The following is a 20471-nucleotide window of genomic DNA, read 5'->3' as shown; positions in this document are numbered from 1 at the left end:
AAGGCCCTAAAAAGACCACTATTCATATTCGTAATTTTTGTTAATATTGTCTTTTGCAAAATAATCAACATGTAAACAATTTCGTTGTTCTTGTCACATATTATTATCGGATATATTTTCGGTGTGGATATATTATTAATTTATTATTAAATAACATGAATGCACATTTCTTATGCGATATACGCAATTAATACAAATAATATCTTATCTCAATCTAATCTATAATACGATAACGAATATATTCTACAAGTCTTTTTTATATAACCTAAATATATACATTTATTTTTTTGTGCTACACTTACATACACCAGAATTTGGCTTATAGGTTGGTGAAAATGGTAAGTAAGACGTCCATTTCCATCTAAGATATAAAATATTCAAATTATATATGTTATTTTGTTATTATTCGAATCTAAATATTACCTTCTTAATAATTTCATTCCAATAGGAAAATCAAATGTATTTGGTACATATTCCTCGCTTTGTTTTTCTTCTGACGTTTCGACATTTAATTCCATTTCTTTTGACCAAGCTAGTAAACCTCGTTCCTCGTCAGTACCTTAATTTTGATTAAAACAATGTATGTATAAAATTGATTCCTATGAGATATTGTTCAATTTCAATTTAATTCACTTTACCTGGTATTATATTATCTAATAAACAACCAATCACACCGCCAACTAAAATAGTTGTACTTAATAATACTGTAATAACGCCATCGGCAATATCATTCCCTGTATTTATTACATCTGCGTGTTTTATCATCCATTTCGATAATACCTAAATATTAAAGGAGATAAAATTTGTTCGAAATCGAATTGATATTTTCCAATAATATTGTAATAATTATTAATTAACACTGACCATAGGGAAGAAGATAGAAAATCCTAAAATATATAAATTCCTCGAAGAGTTCAAATTTACGTATTGCAAAGCTGACAGACCTATGAATGGAAAAAAAGAAAAATGAATTGTGTTGAACGGACGCTTAAAAAAAAAAAAAAAAAAAAAAAAAAAAAAAAAAAAAAAAAAAAAAATTAAATCATACCGAATGCGCATATCATTCCGAACATGACACAAAATATCCCACCGACTATTGGTTCTGGTATAATAATAAATACGGCACCAAATTTGCTAATTAGACCTTGTAAAATCATTAATCCACAAGCCCATTGTATGACCCTACGGCTTCCTACTTTTGTTACACCTAATGGAAACGAAAGGACACATTAAATCTTATATATTCTTAATGATAGTTCTGTCAATGTGTACTTTAACAATAGGAAACTGATAAGGTGAACGAGAGTGTACCTATGGTGCCAACATTTTCGCCGAATGTATTTGTACCATTGCCACTACCCCATAGACCAGCTAACATAGTTCCAAGACCTTCTATTCCTATTCCTCGATTAATAGCATGAACGGGTGGAGGTGGAGCACCTATACATTCATTATTTCATTGTTAATAAATATACATACGTAGATCTTAATGTTTTTATAATCAAATACATGATTCTTACCACACATTCTAGAAGTAGTAGGATAATAACTGATAGATTCTACTGTACATGCCAATACACCTGCTAACATTCCAAGAACACCTGATAGACTGACCGTAGGTACTCCCCATTGACCAGGATATGGAATTCTAAACCATGGAGAATCACTGATAATTTTTATTTTACTATCTGATCTAGCAGGATGACCAACGGGCAAAGTATCGGTGACTGTTAAAATCGTACAGATAATCCACATTACAACAATCGTCAATAGTACCTACGAATAATATCGTCATTGGCATAAGAAGATCCACAGATAATTGCCGATGAAGATGATAATTATAGATGGGAATTTATGATCTTTCAAAAACTATCGATATGCATGAAAGAACACGAGTAACGTCGTAAAATTAATCATTAAAGCGTACAACGACGTATACTCTCATTTTCGTTCGACTCATAAAAAATGTATAACGTTGAAATACACTTACGGGAAATAATTTAAACAATTCGAACCAGACGATTCGTAATCCATGGCCCTTACGATACATCACTATCGGAACAGATACATTGATCAATATTTGCGAGTACATCGTGAGCATTAGTATCGTTCTATAAAAAGAAACAATTTTATTAAAATAGTTCATCATCGTCAAAGATACCCTTAATCCTAATTAAGCAGAATGAAAATATATAGAATTATACCCGGCAGCGATACCCCAATGTTTCGATGCAGCTTCCGCAGCATTCTCGAAAAGAGATAGTCCGACCAATGAGACGGTTGGTACTATCGTTAAAGGAGTTATAAATTTTAACATTAATCCGATGATACCTATCGGACAAACAAAAATTCATATATTCAATTTCAATCTTATAATTACAATACGAATAAATTAGAATTGATTTTCTTCTGCAAGAAAAAAAAAAAAAAGAAAAAAAAAAAAGAAAAAAAAAAAGAAGAAAAGAGGAAAAAAATCAAGGACAAAATTTTCAATGCTAATTAATTAGCTTATATTTAACGTAGAATTTTCTACGTTGATATAGATCTGTCTGTATTTCTACGTTGAATCTATGATCGAATACCTCCGAATCCAACAATGACTTGAAACAATGCAGATATCGCGATTGCACCGGATAATTCTCTCATACGAATTTGCCATAACTCCGTACGATTTTCGTGAGACATTGCTTCCAAAATCTCTGGCGCTGGACATTTCCATTGTGGTAGACTCAATATAGCAAGGGTAGGTACTAAAAATGATATAGTACCACCTTGTACCAATGGTAATCTAACGAAAAAATAAATAAGGCTTATTAAATATTCAATAATGAAAATGAATATAATTACAATTTGATTCTCATTTCCTTCTTCTTGGCGTAAGAATAATTTAAAGTATTTTTTACCGATAATGGTTATAAACGTTAGTATAAATTATAAACAAACATTCTCTACTGTATATTTTAAATACTGCAATCTATGATTAGAGACCGTTAGAAAAATAATTCGAAACCTCATCTTTTTATTATTCAGATTTCATTGAAGATAATAGTCAAAGGTAATACTTGGTTTTTCTTTTCTTCTTCTTCTTTTTGTTTTTCTTCTTCTTTTTTTTTTTTTTTTTTTTTTTTTTTTAAAGCTAGCTGTATATATAATTTCTTTTTTTTACAATAATGATTCACTCAGTGCAATAAATTATAGGTGTCTGCTCGAGTATCGTTAAATGTAAACCTCTTTTATACATTTATGATAGATATTGAATTTAAATAAGCGTTTAACGCAAACAACTGTTTATCGACTTATTTTACCATTAAATCAATAATTCTCAAGATAACGTTGAGTGTGTGTATATGCACACATATACATATATATTTTTTTTTTTTTTTGTTTCAAATACGACCTTTTATATAATTTATATAATTATTATTATGAAAATTATTTCATGGAAATTAACGAAAATCTAATTTTTCTACAAAGTAAATAAATTTTTAAATGATCGATCACGATATGATTCGGGGCGATAAGATTCTTATGAAAGAATTGATAACGATCATTGATTAGTAATAATTTATGAGTATATAATTAATCATTAATTTAATCTTATTGACGATGTGTACACAGCACGATGATAATTAACATATGAAAGATATGGAAAGTTGTGAGATGATAATTGATAATATCATCACCTGCATCCTATTGTAGTTTGCAAGAGAGTAACAAGACCAGTTACAAAGATCATCGTTGAGATTATGTAACTTCTGGCAGGATCATCCTCAGCCATGCAAAGTGCTGGCGTTAGGATGAATGGAATCGAAACGATGGCACCGATCATGGTCAGATAATGCTAGAAAAATTATTACAAAAAAGTTTCTATGAAATCTTTTCTCTATTGACATTTTCAAAATTTTTCCCACGACGTTGAAATAGTGTTAATATTTGTAGGAAAAAAAAAAAAAAAAAAAAAAAGAAAAAAGATAATAATACCTGAAGTGCCATAAAGAAGCACAAATACCACGGTGGCACGTCGTCAATGCCATAAGTAATATCAGCTCCTCTGTTCTTAGAAATTTTCGTTTCCTCGATATTAGTTATCGCGGAATTTTCCAAGTCCTAAAACAAAGTCATAAAATAAAAAACGTTTGAAATGATTTAGATTAGAGGAAGATAAAAATTTTGTTCAAGAAGAAGAAAAAAAAGGAAAAGGAAAAGAGAAATAAAAAATGAGGAAAAGAAAAAAAAAATACTAATTTTTTTCCTCAATCTTTTAATATATGATAATTTTTTCTCTTCGTCGCGATTACTATTCTTCCGTATGCGTGATCATTCATTTCAAGCGACAAAAAAAATACCACTTCGAACGGGATTACGTAAGAAAATTACGTTACGGACCATATATCCCCCTTTTTTTTTTTTTTCTTTAAACCGTTGAAATATCGCTCTCGGCATAAATTAATACGGTTTAATAATGATGATGATGATGATGATGATGATGATGATAATCAAGGCCGCATTTATTGTATTAAGCGCAAAATCTCTATGAAACAAAAGAGAGAAAGAAAATAAAATAAAGAAAAATTTGTAAGAATTTGATTAAATGAAATGAACTTGTTATTTCGATATTGTAAAAGGATAAACGCGTTCCTGATGACGATGATGGATAAATATTTGATTTTAATGTTCTGAGAACAAAAGGAAATATTTCGAATCAATAAAAAATCTGAAAACAAGCAAGCAAATATTTTATATAAAATTAAAGCCATCATTTCCGTTTTCTATTTTTTCCTATCAAAGACATCTTTACGCCGGAAAATTGATTACCGTGTTATTATACGATATACATCGCACTATAATTACGACCTAATTGTAATCACTTTGAGTAAACACAATTAAAGAAACCTATTATATCGTCACTTGTAATTACTAAATTTTTTGATTTATCTGTACAATCACACACAAATGTGTTCTGAAAAAAATTATTCTTATTGACTATTTATTTTATCAATAATTGTTAATATAAGTCAAATTAACATTTTGCATTAGATCGATTTTACGAGAGTTAGGCGAGATATATATCTTATTATAATATAATATATTACAACACTTTTACATTGGATTAGATCGTTATTATGTAGATCGATGTAAAAATGAATTATTAATAAATATATATAAACGATTCTGAGAACACTTTTGTAATGGTCAACTAGAAGAGTTTTTTTGTCGAGCAAGAGTATAATTACAAAGTAAAATATCAAGAGATTTTTGTCCTCGATAAAATATTCGATTAATCTATCAGAAAGTTCAGTTGATTCATCGTCTAATATACAACTTGGGACTCATTGAAAATGTAAATGAACTGGAAGCGTGTAGCGTCGAGATATATATTCACGTGACACGTTTAATTGAAAGCATGGCTCTATCTCATTGTAACGATTTAATTGAACGAAATGCATCTCTCACGATCTGTAGATTTTCAAACAGTAAAATTGATTTATCTTAGATGCCACAAACAATTCTTGACGAATATACGGGCATAACAAATCTATTATAAAATCTAAAAATACATTAATAAGTTCCTATTAGTCTACGGGATATGATTTTATGTAAGAAAGAATCTAAGAAGAATTTTAATTTCAACATTTTTCAACATTCTTCAATATTTTTCTATGCTCATAAAATTTTATCCGAATCAAATTTATTATCAATAAGTAAAGAGAAAGATTAGAAGATAACGTAGGATTATCTCCGAATGAATTATGTTTCTATATGTTATAAAGACATTACAGTTATATTAAATACATTTTAATATGAATTATTTAGAAAATTATATTAACAATAAATTATCCTATAACATGTTAATTTTTTTAATGTCGTAAAAATATATTTAAGTAAAAAATTAAACGATATATCCTATCGTTATAACGTATATATATGCACCGAAAATTTTGGCGATAAAAATAAAATGTTTGATCGGAAGATTAGTAAAATACAAAAATATAAATGATCAACTTTTCTTTTTAATTTTTCTTTTTTTTTTCTCTTTATGGACAATCAATTAAAAAAAAACAACATATAAACCTTCGAAACATCTAATATACTGATTTATCTTATTCGTATAAATGATCATGAAAAAGATAATCGATTACGTTGATAATCCAAAATAATAGAACTTTCATCACTTGCTTCGTGCTATACGTCGATTTACATACATTAAAATTATGCGAAAGCATTAAAAAACAAGAAGTAATGAACAAAAAAAGAATATATATATATATATATATATATTAGTTTAACTTCACTTTTATCTTTCACTGTTAACCTTCGTCAATTAAATTTACTTACTATTTCATTCAATGGTATTCCGTTTTGTTTCATATCGACAAGATGATGTTAATGACGCAACGAATAAACTAATTCGTCTGATTATTGTCAACAATGAAAATTGCACTTTCTTATCGTCGATTATATTCTCTTCTTTTTTTCGAACACTTAAATCAAATGCTTTTTTAAATTATATTATATAACATAGAGAAAATGAAAACAAGAGAGAGAGAGAGAGAGAGAGAAAGAAGGAGAAAAACACATATATGTATATGAATATATAGACATGTATAAAGTTAATAATATGTCAATATATAATATAAAGTAAAAAAAAAATATATATATATATATATGTATATGTATATATATTGTACGATCGTTTTGTAATGCTCCGTTAGTACTTCCTCCTTAATCTGAGGCTAAAGACGTACTGTGCCAATAGAAATGATCGTGGCTTGATATATCACTAAATGCCTGTTAAGACATACTTCGTCTTCATCGGAGTTAAATATTTCGACATTTCACAAAAAGATCGTACATAAACACCGTCTCCTATCTTGAATAAAATAAACATTTTCACTAAATACATTTTTCTTTATCTTTCTTTCTCTTTCTCTCTCTCTCTCTCTCTCTCTCTCTCTCTCTCTCTCTTATTTTGTTTCTCACTATATATTCTTTTTTCTACGCAATTATTTTTCCAAATAATAATATAATCGAAGAATTATCTATAAACGTCGAAACGTCCTTCTATGATCCATTTCGTTCTCTACCTTCTACTTTTGTGTTTCACACGTTGGCAAGTCGAAGTTAAATTTCTCGATCATTGCCAACATACGCTATATTTATAATATAATTATCATAATAAGAATGTAGGTGAACATATGCTAACCTGTCGTGTTATGTAAATTAATATGTACGAGCTAAAGTCCTTTTTTTCTCTGATATAACAGTGCCATAAAAATATGTCAGAAAAATGTTATTTGCAATTGCACCAATTTATAATAATCTTGTTAAGATGGTGTTCTGTTTAGAAGAATAAAAAGAAAATGAAAAAAAAAATAGTAGTCGTTAGAAGGAGGAAACTGAAAAAAATCATCGAACAGAAGGAACGTGCTTAATCTTTCGTAATATAAATTATATAGTTCTATGCAATGTTAAAAATAATCTATCAGTTTGCTTATGTATAACACTAGGAATATTTTCAACAATTACGAATCAGTCTGGCAAATGGGAGCATCAATAAGAAAACAAAATTGAGTATAATTTCTATGTAACTGGGTTACGTAAATCTAAATACAATCTTCTCATAATTTTAATTGATGTTTTTCAGGAACGAAGATCTATACGGGGGAAAAAAAAAGAAAAAGAAAGAAAAAAAAAAAAAAAAAAAGAAAAGAAAAAGAACAAACCTCCTTCTATCATTTCTTTTTCTTACCATGAATTTCTCGAATTAATCTAAATTGAATACAATAAAATCAATAATTTTTCATTTTCAACAATGTTTTAAATTATCTTTCAAATATATAAAACGTTTCAAAAATATTAAACACCAAACAAACCGGTTTTACGAGATAAAGTAATTAAATGCGCATGTGTGCGTGGTTTATTTCTCGATGACACTCCTAGTAGCACTCGACGTACAATTAATTATTACGAAAAAAAAAAAACACTGCTGTATTTGCATATGACTTTGCGTTACAAAGTAACAAATGTATATTGATATTATAAAAATGTTCTACTATGTAATAGAACGACTGATCCTGGCCAATATTCATCAATTTGTTATTCTCTGTCTAATCTTCATCGCTACTTAATGAGTATACAATAATGAAAAATTTCGATAGATACGTTATAAAAATTTTGTCGATAATTCAATAAAACGTAATACGACTTTACCATCGGTGAAGAGAGATCAAATTCTATGACATTGTGATAAATAGAAAAGTTCGATATAAAATAAATATATAATAATATATATATAATTACAAGCAATCAATTATCTCGATAGTACCTCGCATTATTATAATATCTATTGATCACATCGCAAAAATAATATGTCCGATGTCCATATTTTCCAATACGTGATGATTTGCTGCTTATGACGATTCTCTATTTTGATATAAATCAAATATTAATAAATTTAAACGATACAACAATTAGATTTATATATAAGAATATCAATAAAAGCTTTTATTATGATTAAATATTACGATGTAATAAGCGTGCACACGTATTTTGTTTTTCCCACCAGTATTCTACTTTATCGACGGATAACTGATTACATATATATATATATATATATAGCTGTGTGCACACACACACACACACACGTAATCAGGATTAATTAATTAGATTAATTATCAAGTATTAAAAAGTCGAAATATTCGATGAAAGTATTTTCGGCGGAGTAAGAAGGTTTATGAAAAACCACGAGAGATAGACTTTATAAGTCGTCGAGTAGGCTGAGAATTTGCTTGGATCGTTTGCATTTCCAGTCTCACTTTTTTTTTCTTTTCTTTTTTTTTCTTTTTGTTTCTTTTTTTATCCAAATCGATATTTCGTTTCATTCTGAATATTTTTCTTTTCCTTTATACATATACATCACGACAATTTTATTTATTTATTTCGTTTCAATTGCAAATATACCATTATATTGGAATATAAAGTGAACAGATTATTGAGAAAGAATTATTGTTAATGTCAAAATGAAAAAATAAATATGAGAATAAATGAACGTATACATTAATGGACTATTTTCTCTGTCGATAATACAATCTATATTATGGTTCATGGTTGTCCATTGTAATGGCGAATCGCGTCGCTTCGTAATAGTTTGTGGTTCTTCTTATTTGTGTAAATCATAACCTATTTACGTATTTAATTCGCTTGTTTGGCATGTTTCATGGATTATTTATTATGCATATCGTCTAATAAGATCTTTATATGTTCGAAGAGTTGAGTTATATGCTATTAAATAAAGTTGACTGTGTATAACATGGAGATGATTAAAGAACCCGTTAACGTCGATATGATACTGGAACAAGAATCCAGAACGAATGATTCTTTGGAATCCAATCCAAAATTGAATCATCCGAATAATTCAAATATCCCCGAGGTAAATGAGAGATTTTCTTTATTTGCGATTTAGAAAAACAAATCTAACTTTGGAAGGAATAATTTATTAAGTTTAATATTGATATTATTCTTTCTATTGCAATTGAAAACATTATCGTATAAACTTTCAGTTTCTTGAAAGCCGTTATGAAAATCGTGCTGGAACATTTACGACAGGTATCGATATATTTAGTAAAGAAGAAAAATTAAAAATGGAAGAGAGAGCTAAGCGTTTTGGATTGTCCAAAAGTTTTTTATCTAATTACGAACAAGATTTATATACCAGGTATAAAATGACAGATATTATATTCGCTAATCGATAATAACAGATATTATGATAATTTGGAAATAATTCCTTTCTAACCTATATTAGCATGGGCATAGGCGAAGATAACGAGAATACAAGAAATATTAGATTGAACGTAATACACATGAGAGGAACCAAAGAAATGAGCACAAAAGACGTTTTTAAATATTTTGAAGATTATGCTCCTGCATATATCGAATGGATAAACGATGTCTCATGTATATATTTCTTTTTTATAAATGTATATCTATCTCTTGCATACTTACGACTTATATTTTAAATATTACATATTTCTCAGGTAATGTGGTATGGCTTGACAATGCGTCAGCAGCTCGTGCCATGTTAGGATTATCAAAGCGTATTGTAGGTGTTAATGATAAATCGCAAAGCAATAAAGGTAATGTAAATACATTAGATGGTGTCCCTAATGAAGATTGCATCATAGAAGTTGAACATGATAATTTGTCCGACAAAGAGGCAGAAGAAAAGAAAGATACAAATGAAATAAATATAAAAGATATCGATTATCCTTTACCTCCTGGTATATGGAGAAAAGGTGTTAATTATACCAAGTCTAGGGGCATCTTTTTACGATTTGCTACTAGATTTGATAAGAAACAATCAAACGCAGAGAAGATGAGTGACTATTACAAGAAATATGGGAATCCTAACTTTGGAGGTAATTTCGTATATATATATATATATATATATATATATATATATATATACATATATACTTGTGCGTATTACTTAAGTTAACTCAGTTGTTTATATTGAATTGCAACAATGTTCTTTTTTGTTTTTAATAACAGGAATAAAGGGAATATTGACGGAATCACGTAAACGTCTGTACAAACAAATTAAACAGAACAGAAGAAAAGTCTCGGAAGAAAGAGAAGAGGATAGTACATCTAGTAAACGTATGAAAAATCCATGGGGTGCTTTGTCCGAGTCATGGGGAATTAATGATTCTGTAGAAAATAATTTTAATTTAAAAAATGATAACAAGGATCAGGGACGAAATATAAAGGAAAGACTTGGCATTAAATTTCCTTCGAAAAGTATGATTCGTATCGAAGAAAACAATAGCAGTGCTAACGATAGCGATAGCGAAGAAGATTGGTGCAAAAGAAGTAAAGTGTTGCGTATGCGAATGCACGCTGATGACGAAGAGAAGAAGATTCATAAAAGACGTGCTAAACTCAAAACTCAGGTACATACTATATATACTGATCTAACTTTTATTTTTACAATTCCTTCACTTCGAATTTGTGCTTTACTATATATATTTATTTCTTTTTAATAAATATGTAGATGTTATTAAATAGTATGTCAAGTGGAAATGATTTACGGTTGAGACTTGGTAGTAGACCAGTCAAGCCAACGCAATTTCGTGATGCAATACAAGTTGTTGTTACAAATAGAAATGCTACAAGATTGAATTCTACAAAACCTAGTGATTCTGAGGTAATTTAACATTTATTTTAATTCCGCAAGTATTTTGTAACGAACGATTATTAATCTATATATTAATATTTTCTTTGGTAGGAAGAGGATGGTGAAATTGTAGAGGATACTCAAGTAGAAGAAATAGAAGAGGGTGAATGGCAAGAAACGGAAGAAGAAAATACGGAGGCCGAAGAAAGGGAAGAAAATGAGATCGATAGCGAAGATAGCGATGTAGAGGCGAAAGAAGTGCAAGGACCTAAAGGCAGCGTTATCAAAGTGGTTCAACATAAGCCACGTGTTGCGTCTACTGTTTGGACGAGATTAAATAATGTAAAAAGTGTAATTAACAGCAGTAGTTTAAAGGAAAGGTGAGACAGAGAGAGAGAGAGAGAGGGAGAAAGATAAAAAAAAATCCTTCTATTCTAAACACTCTAAGTTCTAAAATGAACTATTCTAAATAATTATTTGCAGACAATCAAGAGGTCGAGATTTAAGAGATACATTAAAAAGTGGCGATCTACGTTCGCGTATTGGAAATCATACGAGAGGACGTTCGCAATTAAGGATAGAAGTGAAAAATGACAAATATACAGAGGATGGAAACGATATTAAGTGATCACCAATTGCATTTGCGGATCTGTGATTTTTTAAAACTGTCTTTATGAAATTGAAGATTTTTAAACTATACTATATCGAACTAAAGGGGATTGTGTATTGTGATAAGAAAATAAAATTGAAAAAAAAAAAAAGAAAAAAAAAAAGATTCGTATCAATATGTATGCTCGAAAATTATATATATGATTCTTGTATACAATACAGTGATCACTTGAATGTTAACGAACTATTTGGGGTATATTTGTGTGTGTATGTATATATCTGCATACATATATATATATATATATATATATATATATATATATACACATATACATATATATATTTATAGTTATTATTAGTAAATAATGTTCGTACATAAAATTCTATTTGTACTAAAACTTTTATTCCCATTTATGTGTATATTAATTAATTAGGTACGAGTAACAGCAGTAGATGGTTAATGCCATTGCCATAAATCTTTCTTGAACATTTCTAAAGAGTGACCATTTCTTCCAAGATCCTACAATAAAAAAACACATTGGTCAATTATTAATTTGTATCTATTCTTTCATACTTACTAACGAACGTTAATGTTATTTTATTTTTTGTACGCTTCATTATCCAAGTTACTACGAGGATGTAAAAAAAACAAAAAGCTTTATTTGTTTTTTAACTGTATTATTCATGCATTAATAGCTCCTCAATTTGATAGGGCCCATATTATTTTTTACTCATTGTTCGTTCACAGTTCTTTGAAAGTGCAGTAGTATTTAGATGAGATAAGCTTCACAGAGTGAAGACAAATATATTATTGTTAATAATTAAATAAAAAGTTCTTCTGTATATATATATATATATGCAATATGCGTATTAAATTTGTATTCGTCTTATATAGGATGTCTACAGTATATAGAAAAAAAAAAAATCGTCGCTTTTCATTATATCGTTGCGTCATACAGGTAGTACCGTCGCCTTCCATCATAGTGTCTGCGCTATGACCATTACTGTCGGCTTCCAATATAGTGTCTGCGCTATAAAGCCGGTACTGTCGTCTTCCATTATATACGTCCTTATCAATGGCAACGCTGAAAGGGGAAAATTTATCATATCGATTAGAGAGATTTGAGAATACCATTATCTTTTAATCAAATGTTTTTCATAAAACACCTTGCGTAAAATTGCAACTATTCTATTCAACATCGTAATAATCGATCGATTCGTCGATACTTACAAATCGATTGTTATTCGTCTAACGGACTAGTTCACCGCGTTTTAATCTTATCAGAATAGTCAATTTAATTTTATCAGTATATAGAATAGTAGAAAAAAAAGAAAAAAAGAAAAGTAAAAGAACAATATTCTTGGAAATAAAAGCGATGGGCGAAGTGTTGAAAGAATGGTTTAGAAAGACATTAGGAGTGTTGATAGAACTAACGCCGGAATTGTTCGGACATTACACGAGAGACGGCAATATGTTGGCTAAAATTCTTCACACTTACGGGGTCATCAATAACGATCAATTGAATACGATCATTCAGACGGAAGATCCTACTTTATGTAGAGTGAACTTGAACTATTTACGCGTTTGGTTACGTTTTATCGGAGTTGACTGTACCGACGATTGCATCAACGAGATCAGCTGTGGCAAGGGCGCCACGGCACTTCAATTATTCTACAAAGTATATCTTTGTTTAGAGGGCAAAGACAATTTGTACTTTGTCACGTTGCAAAAAGAACGAGAAAAATATATTCCTAGTTCAAGGAAATTCGACGTGACACCTATCCAGGAAGAAGCTTCTCGTTACGAATCAATACCCGATCATCCTCTATCGAAGCCCCTGACAAAGGCTTCAAGTACGATAAAATGGCATCGTAATAAGTTCCAAGATGTATTGAAATCTTGTAGACGAGAGAGAAAAAAGTTAGAGAGCTTGAGAAGAAAACCATCGAATAAAATCGATATCATTGAACCTATCCTACCAAAAGTATTTTGTGACACGACGAAGGGAGATGATATTTTAAAAGAGATGGATGATTTTGCTCGAAAGCATCGCATTAAAACGTCCAAACGTGACGTATATGATCCCTGCCTGACCGATCAAATGTACGATGAAACAGAAATATCCGCGGAAGATCCCGAGGCTGCGAAAGCTTACGTATCCTGGTTGAGAGATCGCAAAAGGAAAGAGAACGTCGAGAATGCTGTAAAATCAAGAATGCAAAGCATGCTGCTCTCGGAACTTTGGAAAGCGTTGTCCGATAAGCAAGAGAAAATTTACGACGAGACGCTCGCACGTCGTGCATTGGATTATTCTCATTACGAGAAACAAATGATAACTAAATTGTTGGAGGTACGTAATTACAAAAATATTGTAACCGAGAACAGAAAGATCGTGAATCAATTGATAATGGACGCTAAGGAGAGCAAAATGCGAATGGAGGAGGTACGAAAGCGCGAGGAACTCTATTGGGAATCCGAGGATGTTGACAGCGAGTATCAGAGATTGTGCGAACTACATCGGAGGATTCTTAAGGAGAAATTAAAAAAATTACGGGAAAAACACGAACGTATCTGTCGAGAAGCCGTTCAAGATTTGATCGACGTCGCGTTAAAGGTAGCCGAATATCGAACCTCCAACGAAGGTTACGTGCCAAAGGTTATTTGGAAGGAATGGAAGACGTTGTTTCTAAAATGTCAACCTATATTCGAACCCTTCGAGGATGAATATTTCAAAGACGAAGAGGGCGAGAGGATAGAACAGATCGAGGAAATTGTTCGTTCATCGACGTACAGGGAAGAAGCTTTGAACGAAGCCAATTTCGATAGTTATCATACTTTGCAATCACCGTGGGACGATTACGTACCTCCGATAGAAACTGAGATCGAAGAAATCATGAAATTGGGCGAACTCGTCTTAGGGTACATCGTTCATCGACTTTTAGAATTCGTTTATCCATATCCGATTGGTCCTGTAGAACCTCCGGTGTCTAAGGTCAAAACCGCTGCTATAATATTGGGCGTCGTAGAGCAAAGTTTGTACAATCCTATTCAATTATTATTGAAAAAGAGCGGGATTCGTTTGGTTTCGATGAAGGACGCTATTAATTATTGCTTGTTACGATACAAGGAGGAAATGTTGGACGTGAGATACGTCGATGCGAATATCGTTCGAGCTACCGAAGAAATTTTTCAAAAATCGACCGTATCGAAACGCAAGTCCGAGGATTCGAAGAAGAACACGTTTACGGCTCGATCGGGGAAAACCCTTCGATCTAGTAAAATCTCGGCAATGACCAAAGATAAAAATGCGAAAGGAAAAAATGCCGAGAAAGATTTGAAGGAGAAGGAAACTCAGACACCTCGTGTTATACCTTACGACGACGTGGATCCTATCCTGTCAAATGTTGCCTACGTTGGAAAATGGACCTATGAGTTTCTCATCCTTGGTCAGCCGATTTCGAACGAGCTTAGCACGCGAATACTCTTGGAGTATCTCAGGAGTCTCGGTGATGTCGAAGGATGGGCATTGATCGATTATCCGAATAGTTACGATCAGATGGCTCGTTTGGAGTACGCTTTAACAGGTCGTAAAATTCCACCGGATCCGACTGTCGTAAACTTCGATAACGTTAACAACATCGAGGAAATCGATCCGGTTTCACCGAGGATAGTTTACGAGGATACTGAAATCGACGACTACGCTATTTACAGGCAATCATTGACATTATAATATAAATCGTCGATTTGATTAAAAATGATGAAAGGATGACGATGAGATATGATACGACGTTTACAGGCAATCGAAACTTTTGCCAAATCCGATCACGAAGAGAGAGATCTCGGATACGAGGACGTCGAGGAGCTTCATGACGGCTTACGTCAGAGCAATACCAAAGCCAAAGGATCTCGACGTAGACCCGAACAATCTGGTAGAGGTCTTGTCCGAAGATGCGACCGTTCTTGACGAGTTTTATGCCGATCAGAGCGTCGCGTACGTCGTTTATTACGATTACTTCGACATACACACGATAAAGAAAATTGCCAGGCTCGTGATCGGAGAAAAATCCATACCGAGGATACCTTCCGTAGAGCTTTTCGGGGATGTTGTCGCGTCGTTGGAAGAAGAAGACGAAGAAGAAGATAAAAATTTGAATAGAAAAGCGTTCCTCGAGAAGAGGTCCATAGCCAGACGGATTCTATCCAAGCCGACTGTCGTCTCGAAAGAGAAAGAAGAAGAAGAAGAAGAAGAAGAAGAAGACGAAAGGAGGGAGGGCCAGGAGGGGAAGGGGGAGGAGGAGAAAATGAAAATGGACGTCGAGGCTTCTGGAGATTACATCGATGTTTCACGAGCACCGAAACCCGGAGAAGATGGATGGGAATGGATAGATTTTCCACAGAGTCCGGTATTGCTCGATGCTCTGGCTACTCTTTGGGAAAACATTGAAGAGATTTACATCGTCGATCTGATGGAAATTTTCTCGTTAAAGAGAACACACTCCTCGGCTATCGTACCTTACAAGGATTTCCTAATGAGAAACATGAAGGAATTCATCGAGAGACCCGACACCAAACAGATCCTCTTGGAAGAATTTCAACGTTCGTACAATGACGACATAAGCGAGGACATGAGAGACGACGAGGAAGTTAAATGCGAATTGCATTGCCGTCTAACTGACTTTCAAACTCATCTATGGAATATTTGTGATTCAAGAAGGTTAGAGGCCGAAGAGGAACGTCAGAAGATCGTTCGAGAAGGTTGGACCGACGTTGAAGCCATGACTCTCGTTAATATATACATTTCGATTCTTCAGGCCGAAATCGATCGATCCGTCGATACTCTTCAAATGATTCAAGATTATTATACGAGTATGCTTCAAAAGCCGATTCAAGAATCGAGATTATCGAAAATTTTACTCGACAGATTGAAGATATCGCAAAAGGATGAGGTATCCCATTTACCGAGTAAGCTATCTCATTTTCACATAGAGAAGGATAAGAAAAATAAAAAGGATAATAAATCGAGAATTGATTCGGAGAGATTCGATTATGCCAAACCTATTATTGATCCGAACGAGATAACTCGTGAGATCACGAATTTATTCGTCAACGACGTCGAAGACGCGATGACAATTTTCGATTCATCCGAGAGCATCGTTTACAAAGCTATTTTCGATAACGTCGATTACGTTAGAAATTTTTTACAATTTATCGCAACCATTGTCAATGATGCATTAAAAAAGGAAGAGAATATTCTGACAACATCAGAGAAATCCAGAGAAAGAACATGGAGGAAGGGTGAACTTTCGGCCGATTCTATCCTTGAGAAATTGAGGACGAGAGGTCAGGATCTTATTCAAGAATGGCGATACGCTACTCTCTACGAGGTCAATCGTATGAGGATCAGGCTGAAGGTACTTTTAGCCGCCGCCGAAGCTGACGTTGCTTTTCTCCTCGACACGATGAGATTCGTCTTTCGTCGGATCTACGAACGAATAGTCGACAGGTACTGTTGTTTACGGGAGGAGGGGAGGGGGGGGGGGGAAAGAAAAAAAAAAGGAAAAAAAAAAAAAGAAAAAAAGGAAAAAGTAACATTCTTTTTTTTATATTCATCGAGCTTTAACGAGTATTAAAGCTCTTTTTCTTCATATAGATATAGGAAAGAGAAGAATAGCGTGGACGATATGATAAAGGTCTTTTGTTTCGCCATCGAAGAAGAGAAACCGATTCAAGAAGAATTAATATTGGACGGTGAAAATTTCTACGTTAGATCCGACGTTTTGATGTTTCCAACGAAACCCGAGCCACCACCAAAATTAACGAGAGAAACGATAAAACCATCTCTATTCACGATCTCCCAATTGGGTCGTCTGATGAACGTCTTTAGAACAATCGCACCGAGTGGAACGTTGCCCGAACGATCTCTCGTTTATGTACTTCAAGACATGATATCTTACAACAAGGAGGAAGAAGACGATGGTTACGGATCGATGCCGGTTCCCATGTGTTGGCGACTTTTGCGTTCTTGCGACGTTTCAAAACTCGTAGAGAATATATTTGCTCGTTGCGAGTACGTAGATTGGCGTGAATTCCTTATATACGCTATGGATCTTCCTATGCCAACACAGGAAGATATTCTATGCGCTCGCGATAGATATAGAACGTTAGATCTCGATTCGAAAGAGATCGTGACGAGAGATCAATATCGTTCTGTACCATTATGGTTCTTCAAATATACGTATGATACTTCATCGGACATTCAGCATATATTATTCGATGATTTTCAAAGATCATTCGAAGAATTATTCGAAGAGGAAAAGGATTTCGTTAATCCTGACAAATTGTTGGGCACTATCATTCCGGAAAGGGCAATGGATTACGTGCGTTCCTTGAGAGTTTCCCGGGGAATTAATGACGATGTACCATTAGAGGACGAGGAGGAGAAGATAATGGTCCAGAGGGATGCCGAGGAGGCTTTGAGACTCATGTTGGCGAAAGAGTTGCTTTGTCAGATGTACTTGATCGATCGATATTCGGTCAATTATACAGCTTTGCTCTTGGCATTTTGCAAGGACGAGGATCCTCGCGAGGGACTTGGAAAGGCACTCTCGTTAGCTATCGGGGCTAGAGTGTGCACGGACTTCGAAGAGGGAGAGAAATACGCCGAGAGGATACTCAAAGAGAAACTATTATCCGTTCAATTGGAATCTATGAAACGTCTTTTGCACGAAGAAGCAATTCAAGTAATATTAATTAATACACTCTTAATTATCTTGTAAAAATCATTACCGATTAACAGATTAAACTTTGACTTGTGAAATTAATTTCTAATATCAAATAATAACAATATTACATCTTTCGGATAATTATTGATCAAACTATTTGTTCGTTAAGATGGCTACAGAGATAACAAATTTCCTCTTTGACAATGCTGTTGCCGATCTGATAATAACGGAAGAAAAAGAAGAATACATGAAAAGAAGTGTAGTCGTAATTCAGAAGCTTGATGGATCCGGCGAGTTTGATATTTCGATGTTATTTCGTGATACGTCGGATACGAAACAACGAACGGATTCGAGTAGTGACAGCAAAAATGAACTTGAAGCTTCTAGTATGATGTTTGATAGTTATCAAGAATTTGAAGAACGAATCGAAAGAGAGACGATTCATTGGCTGCCGTTTCACCTTTGCATGGTATAAAATGCGAAACAAAATGTAACAATTGTATTACGATTTTTACATATATTGTATATATATATATATATATGTACGTATATAGACGCGCTCGCGCGCACATGTGTACGTGCCATTTAAATACCAATCGAATTAATATTTTAATCATTGATATATTATACGTTGAAATGATAATAAATTCATTTTGTAGGCAGTTTTATTGGCTACCTTACCCTGGCACGCTTCCCAACCAGATCTCTTTCAAACGACGAAAACTCTTCCTCAATTATTGCGTGACGTTTACGATGACCTTTACGACGAAGAGCTGTCCAACGAAAAAGACATAGTATTGTCGCATCGTTTCTTGAATCACAATTTCATTATGAAATTGTTGAATAGTACGAGCAAGTTCGTCGTTAAACATCTCGATAATTTGTTTTCTGAAATAATAACGGAGGAACGGGAAAGGAATCTTTGACTCCTCCATAAACTTATTATTATTATTTCTTTTTTTTCCTTCCACTTTTTTTTTTTTTGTCTTTTCTCTTTTTTTTTTTTTTCCGTTCGCTCGCTTTCCTTACCTATTGTAAATAAATTCGAAGAACATTTAATTACGATTCGATGTATCTACATATCGTTCTTTTTAACAGAATTTATTCTTCTATTACATCACGCGCATAAAATAGAGATGAGAAAAAGCAAGATCTTACGTACACGAGGATGTATAATAATATATTTTTTTACGTTCAAATCACATATCAAATATTACTACTTTTTTCTCCTTGTTTCTTTGAGATATTTGCGAAATAAATATAAAAGAAATATAAATGTGCCAATGGCGTAGATTAGATACGACGATGATCCTCGTGTACGACTCTTGCATACCTTTTTTTCTTTTCCTTTTTTTTTTCTTTTATTTTTATAATATTATTCGTTCTTAATAAATTGTATTTTAATAATAAATTGGCGATGTGAATGACGATACGTTTCTCTGTTCATACGTGGTATGTAACTGCATTTACGTTAAATACGTCTTCTCTCTCGTATATCTCAAAGAATTGCTTACGTTTATATAAATACTTAGCAATTTAACTTACATCGTATTTAGATTTAATCGCTATTTCGTTTTTGCTGATTGATATTAATTTTCACGCGTTTAATGAAAAAAGCCGCGGGAGCTGATGAACGTACGATCGAATCGAAAGTTTCATTATACAATTAAACGCAACAAATCTCCTTTTCGCAATATTTTTTCATATTTATAATCTATATAAATAAAATAAAGAGAGGTATTGTATATACTTATATTGTATATGTACAATTTCGTAACAATAAACGATAACACAAAAAGACGAGAAAAAGAAAGATAGGAAAATAAATGTACCTAAATACAAAAATAAATTCTACAATCACAATTTGTCAAAGATCTTTTCTTTTTTTGGCCGTTTCTTTTTTTTCCTTTTTTCTTCTTCTTTGTTTTTTTTTTCCTTTTTTTCTTTTTTTTATCTCGATCCAAAG

General features: G+C 32.4%; 3 protein-coding genes across 3 annotated transcripts; 2 read left to right on the top strand and 1 right to left on the bottom strand.

The window, feature by feature from the left end:
• Positions 1 to 151: 151 nt before the first annotated feature.
• On the bottom strand, positions 152 to 6816 carry LOC124953898 (solute carrier family 23 member 1). The gene is made up of 14 exons (XM_047505932.1): positions 6690 to 6816; positions 6337 to 6482; positions 3982 to 4107; positions 3684 to 3841; positions 2583 to 2788; positions 2205 to 2331; positions 1991 to 2111; positions 1521 to 1776; positions 1312 to 1440; positions 1049 to 1207; positions 865 to 944; positions 639 to 780; positions 424 to 559; positions 152 to 361 (listed from the first exon to the last, which is right to left on the bottom strand). The coding sequence occupies exons 2-14, from the start codon at positions 6367 to 6369 to the stop codon at positions 280 to 282; spliced, it is 1755 nt and encodes a 584-aa protein (XP_047361888.1). The 5' UTR covers positions 6370 to 6482; positions 6690 to 6816; the 3' UTR covers positions 152 to 279.
• Positions 6817 to 9107: 2291 nt separating this feature from the next.
• On the top strand, positions 9108 to 12652 carry LOC124953897 (nuclear cap-binding protein subunit 3-like). Its single transcript, XM_047505931.1, has 8 exons — positions 9108 to 9430; positions 9561 to 9715; positions 9803 to 9954; positions 10035 to 10415; positions 10549 to 10949; positions 11051 to 11203; positions 11285 to 11553; positions 11657 to 12652. Exons 1-8 carry the CDS (start codon positions 9311 to 9313, stop codon positions 11799 to 11801), a joined length of 1776 nt encoding a protein of 591 aa, XP_047361887.1. The 5' UTR covers positions 9108 to 9310; the 3' UTR covers positions 11802 to 12652.
• A 154-nt stretch (positions 12653 to 12806) lies between these two features.
• LOC124953866 (sperm flagellar protein 2-like) lies at positions 12807 to 20354 on the top strand. Its single transcript, XM_047505868.1, has 5 exons — positions 12807 to 15494; positions 15580 to 17286; positions 17434 to 18555; positions 18863 to 18974; positions 19165 to 20354. Exons 1-5 carry the CDS (start codon positions 13159 to 13161, stop codon positions 19429 to 19431), a joined length of 5544 nt encoding a protein of 1847 aa, XP_047361824.1. The 5' UTR covers positions 12807 to 13158; the 3' UTR covers positions 19432 to 20354.
• Positions 20355 to 20471: the final 117 nt, after the last annotated feature.

This window comes from Vespa velutina, chromosome 13 (assembly GCF_912470025.1).
Source record: "Vespa velutina chromosome 13, iVesVel2.1, whole genome shotgun sequence".
NCBI classification, from domain to species: Eukaryota; Metazoa; Arthropoda; class Insecta; order Hymenoptera; family Vespidae; genus Vespa; species Vespa velutina.
This window is presented reverse-complemented; position numbering and strand designations above follow the sequence as displayed.